Raw genomic sequence first — 21,174 nt, 5'->3', positions numbered from 1 at the left:
TCTTATTTCCGCCATCCAAAAAGGGCACGGAACTCCAAAGTCCCGGAGCCTTTTCGGGAGCGGGGTCAACATGCTTCCGGTGGATGGGATGGGCGCATCCAACACAAAACGAACGCGGAGCAGGCCGAAGACCAGAGGGTGATTTGGCAAACAACACCGGTGGGCTAGTTACCATGTTCTCGTTTTCAGATCGTAAGTAAGCCGCCATGGAGCAATGCATGATTGGCTTACCAGACTTCCAGTTCAAAACCATCGAAATGAGGACGATTGCTGGATTGCGATCCACGGCAAGGTCTACAATGCAAGTTCCACCGCACCACTTATCCAGTGCATTTCTTGAATTTTCTCTTTCCTAACCTATTGAAATTGCTAGGTTACAAGCTTTTTAGGCGCCCATCCGGGTGGAAAGGCCATCATTCTTCGACACGCCGGAACTGACGCAACAAATGCCTTTGAAGAGGTTCACCCAATCGAGCTTCTTGATGAATACCTGACTGCTGAGCATCTCGTTGGCGAACTGGATTCCGGAGCTAGAGACAAGACGAAGATCGAGCAGACGACTGCCCAGTCGCCGCCCATGGCAACAATACTGAGCATCAACGAGATGGAGCGTTTGGCCCTCAAGCGCCTGAGTCCCAAGGCCTTGGCGTACTACGCATCTGGCACAGACGACGAGATCACAAAGATCGCCAACGGGACCATCTTCAAGTCCATTCTCCTACGGCCGCGAGTCTTGATTGATTGTACTAATTGCTCGTTATCAACAACTCTTTTGGGCAACCGCGTCGGGATGCCGATATTTGTCAGCCCAGCAGCCATGGCCAAGTTGGCTCATCCTTCGGGAGAAGTTGGAATCGCCAAGGCTTGTTCAACCGTCAACGCCCTCCAGATTATCAGCAAGAACGCATCTATCTCTGTGGCTGATATTGTACAGGCAGGCCCAAATGCTGTCTTTGGCTGGCAGCTCTATGTCCTCAAGGATATCAAGGCCACTGAGAGGACACTGGCCCAGATCAGGGCCATCCCTCAGATCAAGTTCATCGTCTTGACTCTAGATGCTCCCTTTCCAGGGAAACGGGAAGCAGATGAACGTTATAAGGCCACCGAGCCTCCGCGGGCTTGGGGAACCGAGTCTGCCCTAACCTGGCATAAGACATTGGCATGGCTGACAACACAGACCGATCTTCCCATCGTGCTGAAAGGTACCTACTCTCCTGTGTAGAATCATATTCAAGAGGCGCTGACACATTTCAAAGGCATCCATACCCATGAGGATGCCTTCATAGCATCTAAATTCTCGGCTGTCAAGGGCATCATTCTATCAAACCATGGTGGCAGGGCTCTCGATACCGCCAACACTCCTATCCAAGTTTTGCTCGAAATCAGAAAGTTTTGCCCTCAGATTATGAGTGAAGTGGAGATCTGGATTGATGGTGGCATCAAGCGAGGCTCGGACGTGGTCAAGGCCCTGGCTCTGGGCGCCAAAGGAGTTGGGCTTGGGCGAGCGGCTCTCTACGGCTTAGCAGTCGGCGGAGAGGATGGGGTCTCTAGATCTCTTCAAAGTATGTTTCCATCTCATAAACCTGCAGCAAAGGTACTTACTAGGAACCCAGTTCTTGCAGATGAGACCATCACCACCATGAGGTTGCTCGGTGCTTCTTGCGTCAGTGAACTTCGGCCGCAGCATGTAAGTTTGCCTCTATGAGTCAAATTATGTTGGATTCGACTGACATCCTGTTCCAGGTTAACAGTGCTGCACTGAACTCCCAATTGTACGATGGGCCAGCGGGGCTTGAGGAAGCCGAGTCTGTTTTTAGGTCTAGACTGTAGATTCTGTAGTTGGAGTTGCCTCCATTACCTCTTGCGTAATTCTATACAATGGCATATGGTGCACCACCTCCGTTTCAAGAGTTCATGCTATTCCATCCCTGGGACAAACGCTATGGGCGAGAGAAATCTTGTCATACTTGCTCTTCGTCGAAATCCACAAGGTTCTATCAGGCAGGGAAGAAGGCATGTGCAGAGGTAGCATTCTTTACGCAATTCAATGCGCCCCCAACAGTCTTGACTCGTTAGAGGGACAACTTTTTAGTTCCCCCCGAATATGGGCCCATGGGGGATGGCCCATCTCCACATCCTCCTGACTCGCCATCCCATCTTAGACGAAGATTCAAATTTCCGTGCGACGCTTTCGTACTAGCGTTGGTGTTTGGCGGGGAATCCCCATGGGGTTCGGAAAGGCGTCCGCTGCGACGTTGACGCTATAAGAACCCGCATGCCTTCAAGTCTGTTTGAACAAGATTAGCAGAGCCAGCCCATCGCGCAACAGCTCGCCTAGTATCTATTTTCTTCCACCAACATCCTCGCAACAGGTTAACAGTTGGGAAACATGGACAAGGCGACGGAAGACCCCGCCCTTCCTGAGGTTGAGAAGATGGAGAACCCGGCAAACACGATGACGACCTACGCCAACATTATGGCTAAGAACAAACCGAACCCCCGAGGCCCCGGCTACATCAAATTGTATGTCCTCGCCTCGGTCGTTTTCTTGTGTTCGACCATGAACGGTAAGCTGATACCCACCATCAACGAACGACTCTTGGAAAACCCTGACACATCTGCCAGGATTTGACAGTTCTTTGATGGGCTCCATCAACGCGCTACCTAACTACACCGACTATTTCGGCCTACCCGAGAATGGCAATGCTAGTACTGGTATCGTGTTTGCCATCTTCCAGGTATGACCTCACACGAATCAGTGATAACCCACGTTAATTCATCTGCTAGATCGGTCAAATGTGTGGGGCGCTGTTCATCTGGATGACCGACTGGTACGGACGAACCTGGCACATCTTCTTCGGCTGTCTTGGTGTGTGCATCGGTACCATCGTAACGTCTCTGTCGACAACACTCCCCATGTTCATCGCGGGGAGGTTTCTCCTGTCTTTCTTTGCCACATGTGCGCATACTGCAGCTCCTTTGTACCTAGTCGAGCTCGCGCCGGCAGCGTACCGCGGAACGATTGCAGGAATGTACAATACCTTCTACAATGTTGTAGGTTTTGCCTATGTACTGCTCTCTGGAAGTACTTTGCTAATTACTGGTTATTATAGGGCTCTGTGTTTGCGACTTCATCAGTGTATGCTTGTCACAAATATCTCGCCCACAAAGGTGATATTGACTGGAGGCTTCCACTTTGGCTTCAAATGGTCTGCCCAGGGTTGGTTGTTCTTCTGATTAAATTTTACCCAGAATCTCCCAGATGGTAAGCAGCGGTGTATGCGGCGTGCGAGTTCTCTTTGTCTCCTGACCTTGACCGCAGGCTGGTTGCTAAAGGCCGCCACGACGAAGCCAAGACTATTCTTGCTAAATATCACACGAACGGCGATATTGACCACCCGCTTGTTGCCCTCGAAATGACAGAGATGGTATCTGCTGTTGATACAGAGCACGAAGCTTCTTGGAAAGATCTGTTTGACCTTCGTGTTCTTGTTGAGTCCCGGTCCAGTCGCTACCGACTGATGCTCAATGTCGCTTTCTCTTGGTTTGGCCAATTCAGTGGGAACAAGTACACAACTCTGCCCTTGTATGAAATGGGCAACCTGCTAACTGTTTTCTCAGCATTGTCTCATATTATCTCCCCATCATGCTCAACGGCATCGGCATCACCGATACTGATACCAAGCTGATTCTCAACATCGTGTACGCTGTCGTTGGCTGGACTGCTTCCATCGTGGGCTCCCGACTTCACGATGTTGTCGGTCGTCGCAAGATGCTCATTACCGCCACAGCTGGTATGACGGTATGCCTTGCAATTGTCGCAGGCTGTGCGGCGGGATACACAAAATACGGAAATAAGCCCGCCTCAACCGTCAGCATTGTCTTCATCTTCATGTTTGGTGCCATTTTTGCCTGCGGCTTTACTCCGATGCAGCCCATCTACCCTGCTGAAGTCGTGAGCAACAAAATGCGAGCAAAGGCCATGGGCACCTTCAAATTGACCGCAGGGGCAGCTGGGTTTCTCAACACGTTTGTTGGCCCAATCGCTCTCTCTAGTGTACGTAAAGCCCTTTTGTCTTGATTCTCGGATACTAATCAGGCTCTGCCGTCTAGATCGGGTACTGGTTTTATGTTTTCTTTGTGTTCTGGGACACCTTTGAAATGACATTCATGTATTTTTTCTTCGTCGAGACCAAGGGCTCAACTCTAGAGGAGCTTGATGTCATATTCGAGGCAAAGAATCCGCGAAAAGCCAGTGTTGAAGCCGCAAAGGCCCGGAAACGGATCATTCAGCAGGGACGGGGCTCGGTCTAGACCCGTACCGTCACAAGCAATACAGGTTGCAAACAAGGTTGTGTAGTAAGAGGCAGCGTATCATGGATATTATGGAAAATCATTTCTATTCTTTTTTATGATCGCTAGGACATTGCCATAATCTCCAAGGATGATGGCGCTTTAGGAAGCGTTGACGTTACTGTGTAAATAGGCTAGTGGGAAATATTATTCTTCCGTTCCATTTGGCGCGGGTGCTACAACAGCCCACTTTCCCCAGCTCTCCAAAGTATCGTTAACTTCAACCTTTTCTCGCTGCAAAATGCCCATACACCACATCACACCCATCAATTGATCATGTTTCATACGTTTCAAAGCCAGACTGGAGATGATCCTTTGCCGCCAGGTGTCGAGCCGGAACCCCCTGTGCGAAAAGTCAACAGGTCATGCTCCGAATGCACCCGCCGAAAGGTAAAATGTGATGGCGGCCACCCTTGTTCGAGTTGCAGATACTACAAAGTCTCCGAAGATTGCGTTTATAGACAACGGAGTAAACGTCAAGCCACAAGTAAGAGGTATCGCGCCCCATTCTCCAAGACCAGTTGTGCGGTATTCGGAAAACTGAGTCGCTGACCCTCGTCACTGTATAACGTTCCAGTGCTCTGGACAAGGCCACGGAAACGCTTCGACGTCAAGCCGGTGTTCTGCAACTACTCTTTCCCAATCACGGGCTTGATGAATTGGTGGACAAAAATCGAGCTGATCTCATCCAGCTCATATCGCCAAAACCAACACGGGACCAAGTCAACGAAGAGAGAACATTACAATCACCCGACCCACTGCCCACGACCGGATCATCTGGGATCTCAGGGGATATTGAAGATGTACCAAGCTCGCCCGAGGACTTGAGCATCGGGGAGTCAGGCGAGGAGGAGAGGCATTGGCATGAGTCTGCTCAGGATCCCGCGACCATCGCAGCCAGCGATGACATCAACGCCCTCAGCCTCGCTGGTGACCGACATCGGCGCTCATATCTAGGAATTTCATCTGTGAGCGCAGTGCTGAAATCTTTGTTTCGCCTTTGTCCAACTGCGAAGGACCTTGCTGTTGAACAATCCCAGACCTGGCCCGGCGCTCCGCAAGATGAGACTCGACCGCTTGTACTGAACCATACGCCTGGTGCCCTCGCGGCACCCGATTCTCTGCGCGAGCAACGCTATATCGGCTTCTACTTTGAACACATTCATGCTATTACACCTCTAGTCGATGAGGAATCGTTTAGGAGCACTTTCGCCACTGGTGACGGACAAAGCCCGGCGTGGCTTGGTCTCTGCAATATGGTCCTCACCCTAGGCTCCATTGCCTCGGGAAGCGACACTGCCCATATCCACTACTACAACCGAGCTCGCTCGTACCTCGATCTCGACTCGCTTGGTTCCGGGAACCTGGAGAGCCTGCAGGCGCTGTGCTTACTCGGCGGATACTACCTCCATTATCGCAACTCGCCTAACATGGCATATGCAATCTTGGGTGCTGCGCAGCGCTTAGCTATCGCCTTGGGTTTGCACAGAGAGTCTCCGATCCGTACGGACCACAAAGACTCCGAAGCAGGCCAACGTTATGTGGCTCGGATCGAGACTCGACGGCGAACATGGTGGAGCCTTTACTGTCTCGATACATGGGCTAGCATGACCTTGGGTCGCCCAACTTGTGGACGATGGGATACCAATACCATGAACACGTTGCCACCGACGCTTCTGGGGCCCGATGATCACTGTGCAGTATCTCTCAGAGAGAGCTCACGGATGTGCCATATCTGCAACCGTCTTCAGGACCGATTTGCTCAATCTACACGAATCGATAGCCACGAAGCACAGGCCTTGGATTCCGAACTGCAGAGCTGGTACGACTCGCTACCCGCCATACTCAAGGACACAACCGATGTCCCTCCTCGCATCACCGTCGCACGTGAGTTCTTGCGTAACAGATATTATAGTGTTCGCATGATCCTATCTCGATGCTTTCTTCTGTATCGCGCCCATGAAGATATGAAAAGACACACTCCTAACCTGGCAGAGAGCCAAATGGTTGACCTGTGCAGAGCTGTTGCAGCAGAAGCCATCGATGCTATTGCACTTCATTGGGTCCCGAACCGAATCCAAGTCTGGAACTCGGCTTGGTACCTGTTTCAGGCATGCTTGGTTCCCCTCCTCTCCATCGCCATGGAAACATTATCCAACTCTGCAGACTCTGAACCGGAAACTGTCATGGCCTGGCGCACAATGTTGAACAAAGCCTTGGAAGTTTTTGTGGACATGAAGCCGTGGATGCGGGCTTCTGACCGCACTCCGGATATCGTGGCTGTCCTATTCCAGGCTGTGTCGCAGGGTGCTGAGGGAACCATTCGGACGCCATCGGTGACTGACGCAGGAGCACATGTTTTTGGATGGGCCGACGAACAGTGGACAGAGATGGATTGGAGTTTGTTTCTTGGGGACGAGGATATTTCTCACAATCTGTTTTCCTTTACTTAAAAAGACAGCTCTAAGGGTGTAATTAGTTCCTTGTTCCTGAATCATAGTTAACCTTGAAACACTTGAAGCCGGGGTTAAGAGTGAGCATATAGGCAAGACTTGGTCACTCTGGCTTTGTAAAGCGTCTAGCCCTAATCTAAAGCCCTACCACTGGTTTTCCTTTCCAATACTCTTTTTATTCTATTGTAGATCTCATTGACCTATGAACGCTTTCCACGGAGACCAGACTGCGTGCTCCAACCTGGCACTTGATCCCTCTTAACCAACGGCCTGCCCCTTACGCAGCGGTGATATCTCTGTTGGAATTCCAAACGCGGCACGAGCTATGTTAGACATGCCAGGGGTGTCCGTGTTTCGATTCAATACGCCAAACATCAATTTCGTCCTAAGACGATCGGCAGTTACAGTCTCCCATCCTAAGGACGAGCCTCTGGACAGGCCATCTAAAGTGTCGTTACGCGTTGCTGCGATGATTGTGCTGAAGTTGTTGTCATGGCTAGTGCCGTTTTGATAGACAGCTCGGAGCCCCACCAGGACGCCAAAGGCTGCGGCAAAGATGGCTAAGCCGTAAGAGATCCAGAGGTTCTGCTTGCGATACTGCCAGACATTGATAGATAGGCTCTGTGTCACATTGGTTTCCGTGCCATCTTTAGACCTGAGTCTGGGTCAGTAAAGCTGCAAATCTCGGATGTGTGGATCATACTCACCAGAACCGAGGATTACTAAAAAGACTCGAGATCTGGTTTCTGGACAACTCTTTGATCAACGCCCCAATTGACTTGTTGCGAGCAAGTGCTTGATCTTCCTGACGAAGCGGCGCCAGAGCCTGAACCCAACCACTATCGCCTGACGTGTCTGTTGCCCCAATGAGTGCAGTCTGCAAGATTCCACTACCTAGAGTAGTCAAAGAAGTCTTGGGAGTTGCATAATATCCTTAGGGTTATACCATTTTTTCTAGTCCGTTACACTTCTCGGATCTGATATTGGGTCTGAATATAAGAAAACTTGGCCTATGCACCTTCCCCTGCTTCTATGCCGCCGGTACTGTCGCCTCAAATAGGAAGCAGCTTGATCGGCTCGATTTCTAAAATAGAAGGGAAATTACCGGATAAACCGTTCTACCCTTTCTCCCTCCGGTCTAGCTCTGAAGGTTTTAACGAGGCATTTCTGGGCAAGTGCTTCCCTATCGGGGCGGTCCCGGGCAAAGCATGAGCTGCGGTCTTAGTGCTTAGAAGATTCGGGAAAATCGGGCGCCACCAATTGAATATCTTCGTCGCCGCAGGGATACGAGTCAGTTTCAAGAGCAAACGATCCATGGGACTTCTGCGTCCCATATTCTTTCCCCAATTCAACATTGCTGATGTTGAAAAGGAGGGATTGAGCCGCTATACCCAACTATTGGTGGGGCACCTGTTTTTTTGGTGCAGCGGTCAATTTGACAGCTGAAGCTGATCTTCGACCCTACCACTCCCTGGTTGTTGTTGTGGGGTTGAGCATGCTCATGTTGCAAAGTCGGGCTATCCGTGTGGATCGCCTCAAACTGTGTGTGGTGCTTGTTGTTGCTTCTGAGATAATTCCCTCTTTCCCTTTTCGGACCGTGACGAGGCTTTCCTAGTTGGGCCTAGTCTATCCGAAGAGCCGGAGATCACCCGGCCGGACACTGAAGGCACGTGACCACCCTCAGAGGTATTGTACAGGGTCCAATCCGACAGCTCAAAAAGAGGGAGGACCGGTGATGAGGTAAGGAGAGCACTTTTCAACAAAATGTGGGAGAATCTCTGTGGCAGCTGTCAGAGGGAAAGAAGCTACATTATTGGAAAAGATACTCGATCGGCATCTCAAAAGCTTCCTGCTGGTACAGTAACCGTTGCTCTGCATGTCAAATCTCGCAATTTTCCAGTGGGAGATGTCCCCCGTCCTGATCTGCCGATGGGTCTTGGTGACCAAAGCCGAAGAAATTGCAGGGTGTGGTGGATAAATGCTAGCGTCTCACCACTCCAAAAATACGATACCACAAGGTATTCATTGGACAATTTTGCGCATTTCAATGTCTTTCCAACGCTGTAGTGCGGCGGCTTATGGTAAGACGGGACAATAGAAGGCCCTGTTTTGATGATCTTAACATGAATTATCCGAGAATAGGGCGAACAGTCGGGAAGGGAAAAGGAGCTTAATATACTATAAAATGCTCCCAGATACCAAAGAACCGTGGAATGGAATGTACCCCATTCGCTGTCAATGCACTCTGAACCACGCCCTCCCACACAAGCCACGAACATTACCTCAATGAGACTCTTTTCTATCCTCACAGCCTTGGCCATCATCGGTCTTGCGCAGGCCTGGTCCATCAACTTCTTTGCTGAAAAGGGCGACAAAATGAAACGTGTTAGTGCCAACGGAACCAAGAGAGGCAACTGTATCAATCTTCGCTCGGATTACGACTGGGTTACAACTTCCATCACCTTTTATCCTCAAACGCCTGCCTGGCCAGACCCAAATGGATACACAGCATACAGCAAGGCCAATTGCAAGGGCACGGCATACTATGGAGTAGAGGGTCAGCAGAACCCAAAGAGGCGGTTCAGGAGTTATAGGGTGAAATAAATCCTACTACCCCTAATCAGAGGGTTGATATCTCCAATCTATCCACGGACAAATACCCAATATTGGCGGTCATAGTCGGAGATATATGTGACGATTGGTATATTTCCCAAGGGATAAACCAAGCGTTCTGGTTTATATTGGCAGAGGATTAGGCGCGTTAGGCTAAGCAAGAGGTTGGATGTCCGTTCTAGAAATGTTCTCAATAGGTATTAAGTATAACCAAGTTATATTAATAGCTAAGGTAGCTAATACATAAGAGAGTGCTAATAAGCGTATTCTATACACTTATGGTTCCCAGATGGATCACCGAGGATTATGGCCTGCAACTGTGATCCCTTCGTGAGCTAGTCTTAGATCATAGCTGGATCGCATAGTCTTGGTATAATCTCTAAATAAATGACATTTATTCCGCCGGGAGGACTAACCTTATAGAGCTAAAGGGCAATAGTTACTAGATAACATATGATGTCTCTTCTCTATCTGTATTTAGTAAGACGGGCTGGTCGATAAGGCCAAGGCCGCGCAGACTCGCGCATTCCGCGGGGCCCTTCAACCCGCGGGCTCCTCAGGCGCGAGGAAGTAGTATCAACCCTCCGAGGATAAACGTCGAAGTCTAATTCAACATATTACAAGCTCGTTTTAGACCAATCAGACTACATCCCTTAACTTTGTCCACACGCGTAACTCTCTATATTGGGAAGACTAATCCTGCGAGTAGTTACGCTCTCGGACTCTCCCTGATCTCTTAAAGGCGTAATATTCCAGGCTAGAGATGTTTCTCTTATCGACAATAACAACAGGAGCGATTTCTTTCCCGGTCTAATCGACCCTTAATACAAATATATTACAAGCAATTAATCATGGCCTTACTCTCTCCCACTTCTAAGTCCGCAAACATGTTGTCCTAACCTCATTCTTAGCCCCGCAAGCTGAAGATTATACATATTAGTGCGAGAGCCTTAGGCCTCCTTGCGGCCTATAAGGCCGAGCGCATGCTGGTGGATTATGAATTGATATGCTACGATAAGTTAGCTTCAGCCGCTACTCATTCAGTGGTTATACGATATTGATACATAACTTAGGAATCTTACCATAGGTAGGACCTGGTATGAGAATTGATATCCCGGTATGTTAGCAAACTTCGCTCTCATAAAGACAGTGTCTGATGACAGTCTAGGATGTGCCTGTGATATGCCGGCGCATGTTTATATGTACTTATTCGAACCCAACCCAGAGTGGTCCGGCTACTACGGGGGCTCAAACGAAATTCATGATTATTTCATCAGATTTGCGCGCAAGTATGATCTAGAGAAGTACGTTCAGCTGCAAACTAGAGTGCTAAGTGTAGCTTAGGACGCCAATAATGGAAAATGTAAGACGTAGGTTTGCCGTATATATCCGAAAACTAACAATAAAAGGCAGGGATCATCAAGTTAGATAAAAACGGGAAGCATATATCTGATTCCTACGATGTGTTACTAAACGGCTTAGGTATGGTCAACAAACCGAAATATATGTGCTTTTCTACAAGTCCTCAAGGTTTAGCCCTTTTTAATAATAGTCAAAAAAGGGCCTAAAGTCGCCGGCCTGGGTTCGTTTTAAGGTCTCGCCGCGCATAATGCGACCTAGGACCCCGAAATAAGTTAGGCAGGCAAGCGTATTGCGCTTATCAGGGCCGGCTTAAGCGCCATCCAGATGTTACCCTGTCTTGCCAAAGGTCTATTTAGTAATACTCGTGTCATTTCCTCCAGTTTCTAGTCTAACCATTTAATTAAGGTTCAAAAAGTATCCACGTTTTTGCGAATAACCCAGTATGGATAATACCACCGTTAGGTGCGGATATTAATAAGGTAAACAATGATTGCCTTGATTCTTCTAAGCCTACCAAGCATCCATATTCCGAGGCAAAAAAGGACAAGTTTCGCACCGACCCCGTATCCTTTTTGGATTATCAGAAGGATCTAGAAGCAGCTCTTACACGCAACTTTCTATTCTTTCTCAGAGACTCCCATCTAATCCAGTGGGCCCGCACCGCATTACATGAGGATATGCTCAAGAAGCTTCAGCCTGGCAATGATGAGATAAAAGAGAAATTAATTCCATCCTGGTTTCCCGGGTGTCGACGTCTTATAGTAAGTATCCATACGCTCGTCGTGGCGAATTGATCCAAGGTTATGTGAAAGACTGACATTATCTTCTAGCCAGAGGAAAATTATCTCGAGTCACTAATTCAAGATCATTAGTATTAATATTCTTTTCCTAAGTAATTTACCTAACAAAATATAGACATACACCCGGTTTTCAAAGGCATCGCTAGTTTCAATCCTCCAGGGCTTATGACAACCGGAGGCAAAGAGTTCAAGTGTGACCTAATTGCCTGCGCCACGGGGTTTTATATATCTTATATACCGCATTTGTGAGTATATTTATCCTTAGATCTATGGTTCTTACTAGCGTTAAACTAATCGACCTATCAGCAAAATTATTGGTGTCGGCGGAGTCACGATGAAGGACGAGTGGTCTGAGGTAGTCCCAGTCTGCTAATTTTACAAGGTCACACAACGTTATAATTGCGTTGATAGCTGATCTCTGTGTATTCAGAATCCGAATATCTATCTCGGCATAGCTGGACCGAAGTTTCCGAACTACTTTGTCATAAACAGGCCAACAAGAAACTGGGGGCAGGGATATGTCCTTCCTTCAGTAAGTCGATACTAAATATGCTACTTGCACAATTTAATATTATAATGAAATAGCATGAAGTCCAAATTAAGTACGCCTTCCAATACTGCAAGAAGATTCAGGACAAAGGCATCAAGGCATTCAAGGTAAAGCCACTGCCCACGAGGCAATGGAATGAACACGTCGATAATTGGCACGCCAGGTACCCTATCTAGGCTAAGAATTGTCGCTCTTGGTACAAAGCAAATAAGTCCACGGGTCGGGTATACATCTGGCCTAGAAGCATGCTTTACCTTCTTAAAACGATAAGGACGCTAAGATTTAAAGACTTCGATATTACGTATTACCATAAGAATATTTGGGCATTCCTAGGCAATGGCCGTACTCGAGTTGAAGAGTTGGCCGAGGCCGGAGTTGATGTGGATCTCGCGCCATTCATCCGCGATGCTGACCAGCCTTGGACCGTTGATCCTCCTTTGTCACGAGCCGGTACAATGGGAGAAGATCGGTGATGTCAGGCAGGGCTAGATCACTTCACAAGTGCACGTATCTCTAAAGTTAGGTTGGTGAGAAGAGAGTGATGAGAAACCTCATGGCAGGCCTTTGTCTGTTGTAGCAAAATATCGCGCATTCTAATGACATCCCTAGCGGTTCTTTCATATAACAACAGAAATGAATATTTTGAAGGCTAGCAGCTCTTTTGTTTGTTGTGATGCTATCTCTAAGCCGTCTGTGGTCTACTGGATATGTTTTACCGTGACCGACGTCTGTCTTCTGGCGTGATTTCTTTACTGCTACGACAGCACGGAATAGCATATACTAACTCGTAGGTTAGAGGAGATTGATATTGTTTTTATTTGTTTTATCACCTTCTTCTTCCTTATTCCTAAATCTTACTACTACCCTATAGCTAAAGGGGACACCGAAAAAGCCAAGCCTACACTGTTACATCTCTAAGCTGACAAGGTCAGATATAATATTAAAATAACATCGACCAGATCTCTTCAACCATCGAGCACAAGGCCGTTGCTGGAGATCGGGTGCCCTATGCTAACTGCTTCAGGGGTGCTGATCGTTGACGAACGTTTTCTTGCCCGTCTGGAAATGATTTAATCGTGGGAAAAGAAACCCGTGGTTTTTCGCGTTTGTGCCAGCAACTTACTAACCTTAAAGAAACCAATAGCCTTTACCTCAGTGCGTCTAGTTGACTTAGCCACCTCATTCACTATATCGTGTCTTGTAATGATGCTTAGCTCGGTCGCAACAGCCATTTCTTCGTCTGTTACATATGTCATATTATCTTCTAAACTCGGTTGAACCTCGTTACTCTATGCTCGTGAATCCTGAATGTGTTTCTCCATTGACCTTTTTGGTGTCTTCACCGGATTTAGATATTGTACTTAGGTAATAGGACTAATACAATATCTGAGAAAGCTTATTGTTTATTGCCAGTCGGCTTAGGAAACATAGGCTTCACTAATATAATCTTTCAATACCAACGAGTCATTAGTCGGACCAATGCAGCTCTATAAAGCCACAGCGGGATGACGAGCAAATAGCAAAACCACAAAAGGCCTGCCATGGTGGCGAATTGGCTGGCAGTTCCAGACTTCTGCATCCAGCTGACTGATGCGTATGAGACACCAAACCCAAGTGAATTCTTGGTCACATTCAAAAGGGTACCAATATCTCCAGCCCGAACAGGCAGACTGTCAACGGCATACGTCAACAAGACGTTAGCTGATCCCGTCAAGCCGAAAGCCAGCATAGCCCATCCGACGCAGACTTGGATCCAAGTATGAGGATGCTGTAGCCCATAACCGAGTACGAGGCAGCCTGCAGGGCTCACCAATCCACCAATTATTACGGCTGGTAATCTAACGGCTGGGTCGTGCACTTCTTGGGATTTCTTGTCGTGTCTGTTGAACAACATGTCGGCCAAAGCCCCGCCGACGGGGAGCCCGATGAGAAGCCCCGTCAAGGGCGCGAGACTGAGAAGTCCAACATGCAAGGAGCTCCAGAGCAACGGAGGCGGTGCGTATACCACAGCCAAGATGACAGCGATAATCACAGTCCAGCCAATCGTCAAGCCGAAGACGAGAGTCGTGACCACGACCTGCGGGAGAGCGATAAGTTGCAGTGGTCTGACAAATGCAAGCAAAGCCGCCTTCCAATCCATCGTGACATAATGGGCCGAAAAGGATCTCTTGACCCACTCCTTCCTAAGAGTTTGAGATAGAGAACCATCATCGGGAGGATTGGGCTCTTGTCCAGAGCCTGACGCAAACTCATTGGCTGTGGCCTCCGCCTTGGAATCTGTATCGCCATCTTCTACCATGGCTGGTCCACTCATACCCATCGAGTCGTGTGTTGTTTCTGGAAGCATGAAGATGGATCCAAGAAGATTGACGGCAACAGCAATCGCCAAGATCCGCTGATACCATCTCCAATCGCCCACGCCATGCGCAACAGCACCGGCAATGATGGGTCCAAGAGCCGAGCCAGCTGCAAGAAACCCCACATAGACAACCATTGCCCTAGCCCATTGATGTTTTGGGAATGTTTCTGCGACAATGGTAGGCCCCAGGGCCTCAATCAGCCCGCCTGCGAGACCTCCCAGGATCCGGGAGACCAGTAAGGAGTTATATGATGGCGCTTCTCCGGACCATATGTTTATAGCGAGAAACAAGACCAGTGAGAGTAACATCGTATACCGTTTGCCGATGAGTGATGCTAGTGGAAGAGCGAAGAGGTTCTATCAGATTAAAATTAGATTATGTGCTTGCAAGAAGAAGCCAGTCAGGAAACAGACGGTGACTATAGCAGACGGTAATGTAGAAAATTAAAGTAGGCAATCTAAATAAGGAACTTTGAATAGAAACTTACAGAGAGACCGAGAGTTAACAAGACGTATGTTGTGAGCTCGGATGCTTGCTGTTGGGTGCAATGGAAGTCTTTGATAATAAGCTCGAAAAGGGGGGACACCCCAGAAGCGTACATATTCCCTAGGAGGTTATAGAAGCTGACATTGAGGAGAATGGGGATTCGCCAAGACAGCGGCCAACTCTAACACGACGCAATTGTAGGTTAGTTCATAGGCTGGGCGATTTTGATATAATAAAGTTCACTTACCCAGGGAGAAGATGGTACCATTATAAATAACTCGCTTGATGTCAACCAGCTGAATTACTTCTAGTAAAGATGGTAGCTGGATTTGATGTTTGAAATTCTAAACTGGTCTTAAATAACATAACTAGCTGACTGTTAGGTGGGCTTTGATATCGTACCCCCCCCCCTTGAACTGGCTTTCTTAGTTCCAATCATGCCTTCCATATTACTAAGGTGCCGGAGAAATCGACGGTGCCTCTAGAGCTAGTTACCCCGGATTTATCAGCATTCGGTACCCCAGAGATACACAATGCGGGGAAACAACAGGGACTAGTATTTTAGATTCTTCCAGGAGCAATCGAGATCCAAGTCTAGGGTACGTGGACTACTAAAAGACATCCTTGCAATACCAGCATCTTGTCTATGCCGATCTTAATGTCTGTCTTTCTGCTCAAAGACCCATGATTTTTTTTCGGAGGATCGCAATCGATATTATTCCGACTTCGATAGCGTCACAGCGCTTCAAGTACTTGATAGTCTGAAAATACCTAATGCCGGTTAGATCGTAGGACCCCCTAGAGCTTGTTCCGGCATATACCACATCACCAGATCGAGAGGAACCGGACGCTAAAATTGATTTTTAAAATTACTGTTGACTTGCTCTCTGGTTTCATTTAAGCTTTGGATTATCTGCTACATGCTTGAGATAATATTACTGTCCATGGCCATAGCACACATATACAGTTGAAATCAACAGTTCTCTACCTGCCCTCCCAATTCAAGATCCTCCGACCGCACAGCTAGCGTCACCCACCTCCACCATCTGCCCTGACCCCGCTCGACCTATGCCGGATTTCGACTACTAAATCTACCAGTTAGCCTGGCAACCGGAGTAATTATTATTATAGATGTTCCGGAGGCGTCTTAACCAACCAACCCACATTTTATCTAAACATAGCTGTGAAAGGGCTCCTCAGGAGACAGCTTGTTTGGCATGATTGCAAGACTTGTGGGATAGTTTTATTTTATTTCTGTCTCAAGACACAATCCGGGATGCTGTGGAGCTAAAGACTCATCTTGCAGCCCATTCTCTTTGATGAATTGGGAGAAAAATCTCGCCATCGACATGCTTTACTCATTATCGACCTCCCAAAGTGTACATACGACATTCCTGAATCCTGCCAGCTGGAAGGCGCCGATGAGATAAACGCTTTCAAATGCGGCGGCGTTTTCTCATACCTGACCTGTTCCTCAAGCGAGGGAAACAGAAAGATAAGCTAATAAAAATCATCGCTGAGTACAGATACCAATGTCCATAACGTCTCCGACTGTCAAGTGTTTGTGTTCTCAGTCCTTCAAAGGGAGCAGGCTATTTAATAGGGTCTTAAGTTTCGAATCTCGGTGGCTGGCGAGGTGGGATATGGTGCAGGTCTCCATGACAGCTGAAAGCTCTTTGTGATCCGAGTCAGGATAAACGTAATCTCTAGTCGCAGAGTTACATATACACTGCACTTCCCCAACCCTGATTCCCCGGTCAGCCAAAGACAACCCCACCTACTTCTCGTCCTAGGATAACTATTCTATATAATACTATTAGCCGCGCCTGCGCGCATAAGCTAGCTATGGCTTTGGATGACTGGTTGTCCTTTGATAACCGCTCTAAAGGGAATTAAAGCGCAGCTACTGTGGCTACAGCTAAGGAAAGGTCTGTTGCCCCGGGCCTTAGGAAGGTCTGCCGGCTGGGTTGTTAGAAGGTCTCTTAGCTAGGCCGTTGCCCGGGCCCTAGGAAGGTTAGACAGCTGGGCCGCTAGAAGGAAGGCTAGGTAACTATGCCGCTAGATGGTCTGTTAATGAGACTATTAGAAGGTTAGCTAACTAAGCTATAAGAAAGAAGGTTAGATAGTAATGCTATTAAAAAGAAGGTTAGAATAATAAATATATACCATATAATAAAAGCCTAGAGTATTATAACTTAATATATATTTATTATATATATAATAAAACTTATAAGCCTCTTAACTAATTAACTTACTAATTACTCTTAGTACTAATATTATAATATTAATTATAATTATATTTAATTTATAAATCTAACTAACCTATAAGTATAACTTATAGTTAAAAAGTAAATATTATAAGTTATTATACTAACTTATAGATTAAACTTATAACTTATTATAAGTTATAATTTATAATTATAAGCTATTATTAATTATAAAAAAATATATTTAATTATATTTCTTTATGTAATACTAATTTTTTATTATTTATATAACTTAATATATATGATAAGTAGGTAAAATAAATAAATAAATATAATAAGAATCCCTTAACTTATACCTTCTTTATTTAATTAATTAATTTTTAATTACTAAGTATATTATAGTTTAATAAAGAGGCTTGAATACTTCTAGCTCACTAGGCCTTTTAAAATAACTTAAAGTTAAAACTCTAATATACTATAGAGATCTATATAATTAACTTAATAATACTCTAATATTAATAAAAGGGCATTAAATCTTAATATAATATTATTTAAAAATTACATAAGTTATTTAATCTAGAGAAATAAATTCTTATTTATTATATTTTTAACCTAGATTTATAAGGATTCCTCTCTTAGTATCACGGCCTAACAAATCCCCAGGTTATATAATAAGGAGGACCTACCTTATCCTACTAATCACTAACAGATTAAGTAGATTATGCCTTGCAGGCTAGATCCCCTCTGATCTAGCAAATAAGATTATAATAGCTTAGGCCCTATAGATTATAATCTATTATAATCTATCCTATTATATAAAATATATAAGATATATTTATTATACTTTCTTAAATAGTAATTACCTTAGCTATTAATATAACTTAGTTATACTTAGTACCTTTAAGTATATTACTAGATATAACTTACCCTTTTATTTAAGATAATATTAATAACTCTTTATTAATATAAACCTAATATAATTAATTTATCTCTTAGGAAATATATAATTATTATATATTAATAGCTCTTATTTAGTAAATTATTTATATTACCTTAAATAATATTAAATATAATAATTACTTAAATAACTCCTATAAGTAATAATTAATAGGTCTTACTTATTAATTACTTACCTATGCCTATTATATTTATCCTAGCTAATTAAGATAAGGATATAAATAATATAAATAGCTTTAATAATAAAAAAAATAAGTAATTATAAGCCTAAATTATTATTATAAGCACTAAGATAAATAAATTCTATAAATTTATTAAAAGAATAAATAAAATATAATAAATATAAAATACATAATATATAAATAATATCTAAGAAGTTAATAATATAATAATTATTATTATAAGAGGTAAAAATATAAGAGAAATCTTAAAGTTAAACCCCTTAGAGAAATTTAATAAGACTACTTATAAACTACTTATATTCCTTATATAGCTATAACATATATATATAGTAAACATAATAGTTAACTAAGCGTAATAAAAATCCCTCAACCTATATTATCTCTATTTAATTAATTAATTCTTAATAACTTATTATATCTCAATTAAATAATAAAGCTAGATTACTTCTTATACTTCGGGCCCTTAAGAATAACCAAAGATTAAGCCTCCAACGCGCTATAGAGATATATAATATTAATTAAATAAGGCTATAGCGCCGATAGCAAGGTATCTAATCTCGATATAATACCTTTAATAAATCGCATCGCCTATTTAATCTAGAGGAATAGATTCTTATTTACTTTATTCTTAACCTAGATTCACGAGGATTCCCCCCCTAGCTTTATAGTATTAAAGAAATAGCTAATTAATTACTTATTAACTATAATGCGCTATTAATTAGTATATATTAGGCTTTAAACTTTATTAAGTAATACCTAGAGCTTAAGATATATTTTTTTTATATATATAATTACTAAAGAGCTAAGTATAAAGATCTAGCTATTATCTATAATTAGTTTAAGCTTATAGTAAATATAATTATAAAGTATAATATCTAATTAAATAATATCTATAACTTTAATAAAATAGGCTTTCTTATAAGTATAATTATAAGTAAAATAGTTATTATAGGCTTAGAAAGGCATTTAAAGCTAAAATTAATATAGCTTAGAAACTAAAAATAGATTATAGTTATTTAAGTAATTAATATAAAAGGCTAGGTAATCTAGTTATTTATTATTAATATAAGCTAATATTACCTTACTAATTAATATTAAGAAAATAACCTTCTAAGTAATTAAGTAATTATAATAACCTAAAATAGCTAAACTAATAATAAGATTAGCCTTAAGTAACTAAAATATTTTAATTAATATATAATTAATTAATTAATTAATTCTTATTATCTTTTAATTCTTAATAGCTATAAAAATTATTAATTAATTAAATTTAAGAGATATTATAAGAAAAAGAAAATTATCTAGCTTTATATATTATCTTATTTCTCTTATTTACTTTAGCCTCTTAATATTAAGTACTTTAGGCTATTAAAAAAGGCCTATAATTAAGAAATAAAATATCTAATTAAATACTTTATAACCTATATTTTAAAGATTAAGTTCTTTCTAGCCTTCTATGCTATATATAAGGCTATTATAATAAAAAGAAATATTAGGGGGGCTTTTAAAGGAGCTAGCCTTATTCCCCTTAACCTAGAAACTATAGTCTTAAAGCTTAATATATAGCTATAGACTCTAATGCCTACTAAGGAGGGATCTAAGCCCTTAACCTCTTAGGTCTTAAGGACCCTAAGGATTATACTTAAGGCTAGATCTTAATCTAAATATCTTAAAAGATAAATTAAAAGGCACTAAAGTAGCTCCTTAGAGTTAATCCTTAAAGCCCTAAGGTCTCTTAAGAAGGGGATAAAGGCAATTATATATTAGGTTATCTTATTAACTACTAAGAATAAAGACCTTTAAGAGGTAAATAAGATACTTAGTTAGCGCTAGAAAGTAAAAAAAACCTAGCTATAAAAAAAAGGGGTTATAATAATAGAGGAAGAAAGGTAGGTAATTAATTAAATAGATATTAATATATAAGTAATAGCTAAATTATTAAGATATAATAATTAAAGAAAGTTAGCATAACTAAGGGTTTAGTATTATAATATCTATAGCTAGCTTAGCTATAATATAAGGACTTATTAGATAGTAATTAAGATATCTAGGGAAGAGTATAATAAGTAGTTTTAATTAATTAATTAGTTTATTATATTTTTATTACTATATTAATATAAAAGGTTAAGATTTCTATTATACTTAGTTAACTATTATATTTGCTATATATATATATTATACCTTTATAACTTATTACTTAATATAATTTAACTTAGTATTTAATAAGGTTTAATATATTATAAGATAACTTACTAAGTATATTATAGCCTAGTTTAAACTTATTATAAAAAAATATCTTATTATTTTATTAAATTTTTACTTAAAACTATTAATTTTTATTTTAATTTTAAGACCTTTAAGGCTATATTTTAATAAGTATTTAATATAATTAATAAAAAAATATAGGCTAAAAGAAAAATTAAGGTAATTAAGTAAACCTACTTAGCTTTAAAATATAAAATAAAATATCTTTAATTTACCTTAAAGCTTAATTAAGACTAAAAACCTTTAATATTATTTTTTTTTAATAAATATATAAAAAAAATTTAAATAAAACTCTATGAAGAAAATTAATTTAATACCTTATTAATTATATTAATAAAATAATAAAAATTAATAATTAATAATTCTTATAAAAGAAATTATAAAACTTTAAGTTTAATAATAATAAAGCTAATAACTTATAGTTTAATATTAATTAAAATAAGAAAAAAAGTAATAATACCTCTTCTAATATTAAAGCTAGCCTTATAATACTTAGAGCTATATAAAAGGGCAAATAGGATTATTATAGCCTTAAATATTAATATTATTATAAAATAAATTATATTAAAAAGGTTTATTATAAGAA

At 42.5% G+C, this 21,174-nt stretch overlaps 3 protein-coding genes across 3 annotated transcripts; 2 read left to right on the top strand and 1 right to left on the bottom strand.

The window, feature by feature from the left end:
- Nucleotides 1–83: 83 nt before the first annotated feature.
- Nucleotides 84–1,830, top strand: NCS54_00334800 (Hypothetical protein; the record flags this gene model as incomplete). The annotated part of the gene is made up of 6 exons (XM_053148925.1): nt 84–192; nt 235–305; nt 374–1,202; nt 1,257–1,562; nt 1,614–1,687; nt 1,744–1,830. 6 exons carry the CDS (start codon nt 84–86, stop codon nt 1,828–1,830), a joined length of 1,476 nt encoding a protein of 491 aa, XP_053004900.1.
- Nucleotides 1,831–2,389: 559 nt separating this feature from the next.
- Nucleotides 2,390–6,806, top strand: NCS54_00334700 (Hypothetical protein; the record flags this gene model as incomplete). Its single annotated transcript, XM_053148924.1, has 8 exons — nt 2,390–2,567; nt 2,626–2,738; nt 2,788–3,054; nt 3,114–3,265; nt 3,323–3,568; nt 3,622–4,057; nt 4,114–4,172; nt 4,931–6,806. The coding sequence occupies 8 exons, from the start codon at nt 2,390–2,392 to the stop codon at nt 6,804–6,806; spliced, it is 3,327 nt and encodes a 1,108-aa protein (XP_053004899.1).
- Nucleotides 6,807–13,581: 6,775 nt separating this feature from the next.
- Nucleotides 13,582–14,625, bottom strand: NCS54_00334600 (MFS domain-containing protein; the record flags this gene model as incomplete). The annotated part of the gene is made up of 1 exon (XM_053148923.1): nt 13,582–14,625. The coding sequence occupies one exon, from the start codon at nt 14,623–14,625 to the stop codon at nt 13,582–13,584; it is 1,044 nt and encodes a 347-aa protein (XP_053004898.1).
- Nucleotides 14,626–21,174: the final 6,549 nt, after the last annotated feature.

Source organism: Fusarium falciforme, chromosome 3 (assembly GCF_026873545.1).
Source record: "Fusarium falciforme chromosome 3, complete sequence".
Lineage (NCBI taxonomy): Eukaryota > Fungi > Ascomycota > Sordariomycetes > Hypocreales > Nectriaceae > Fusarium > Fusarium falciforme.
This window is presented reverse-complemented; position numbering and strand designations above follow the sequence as displayed.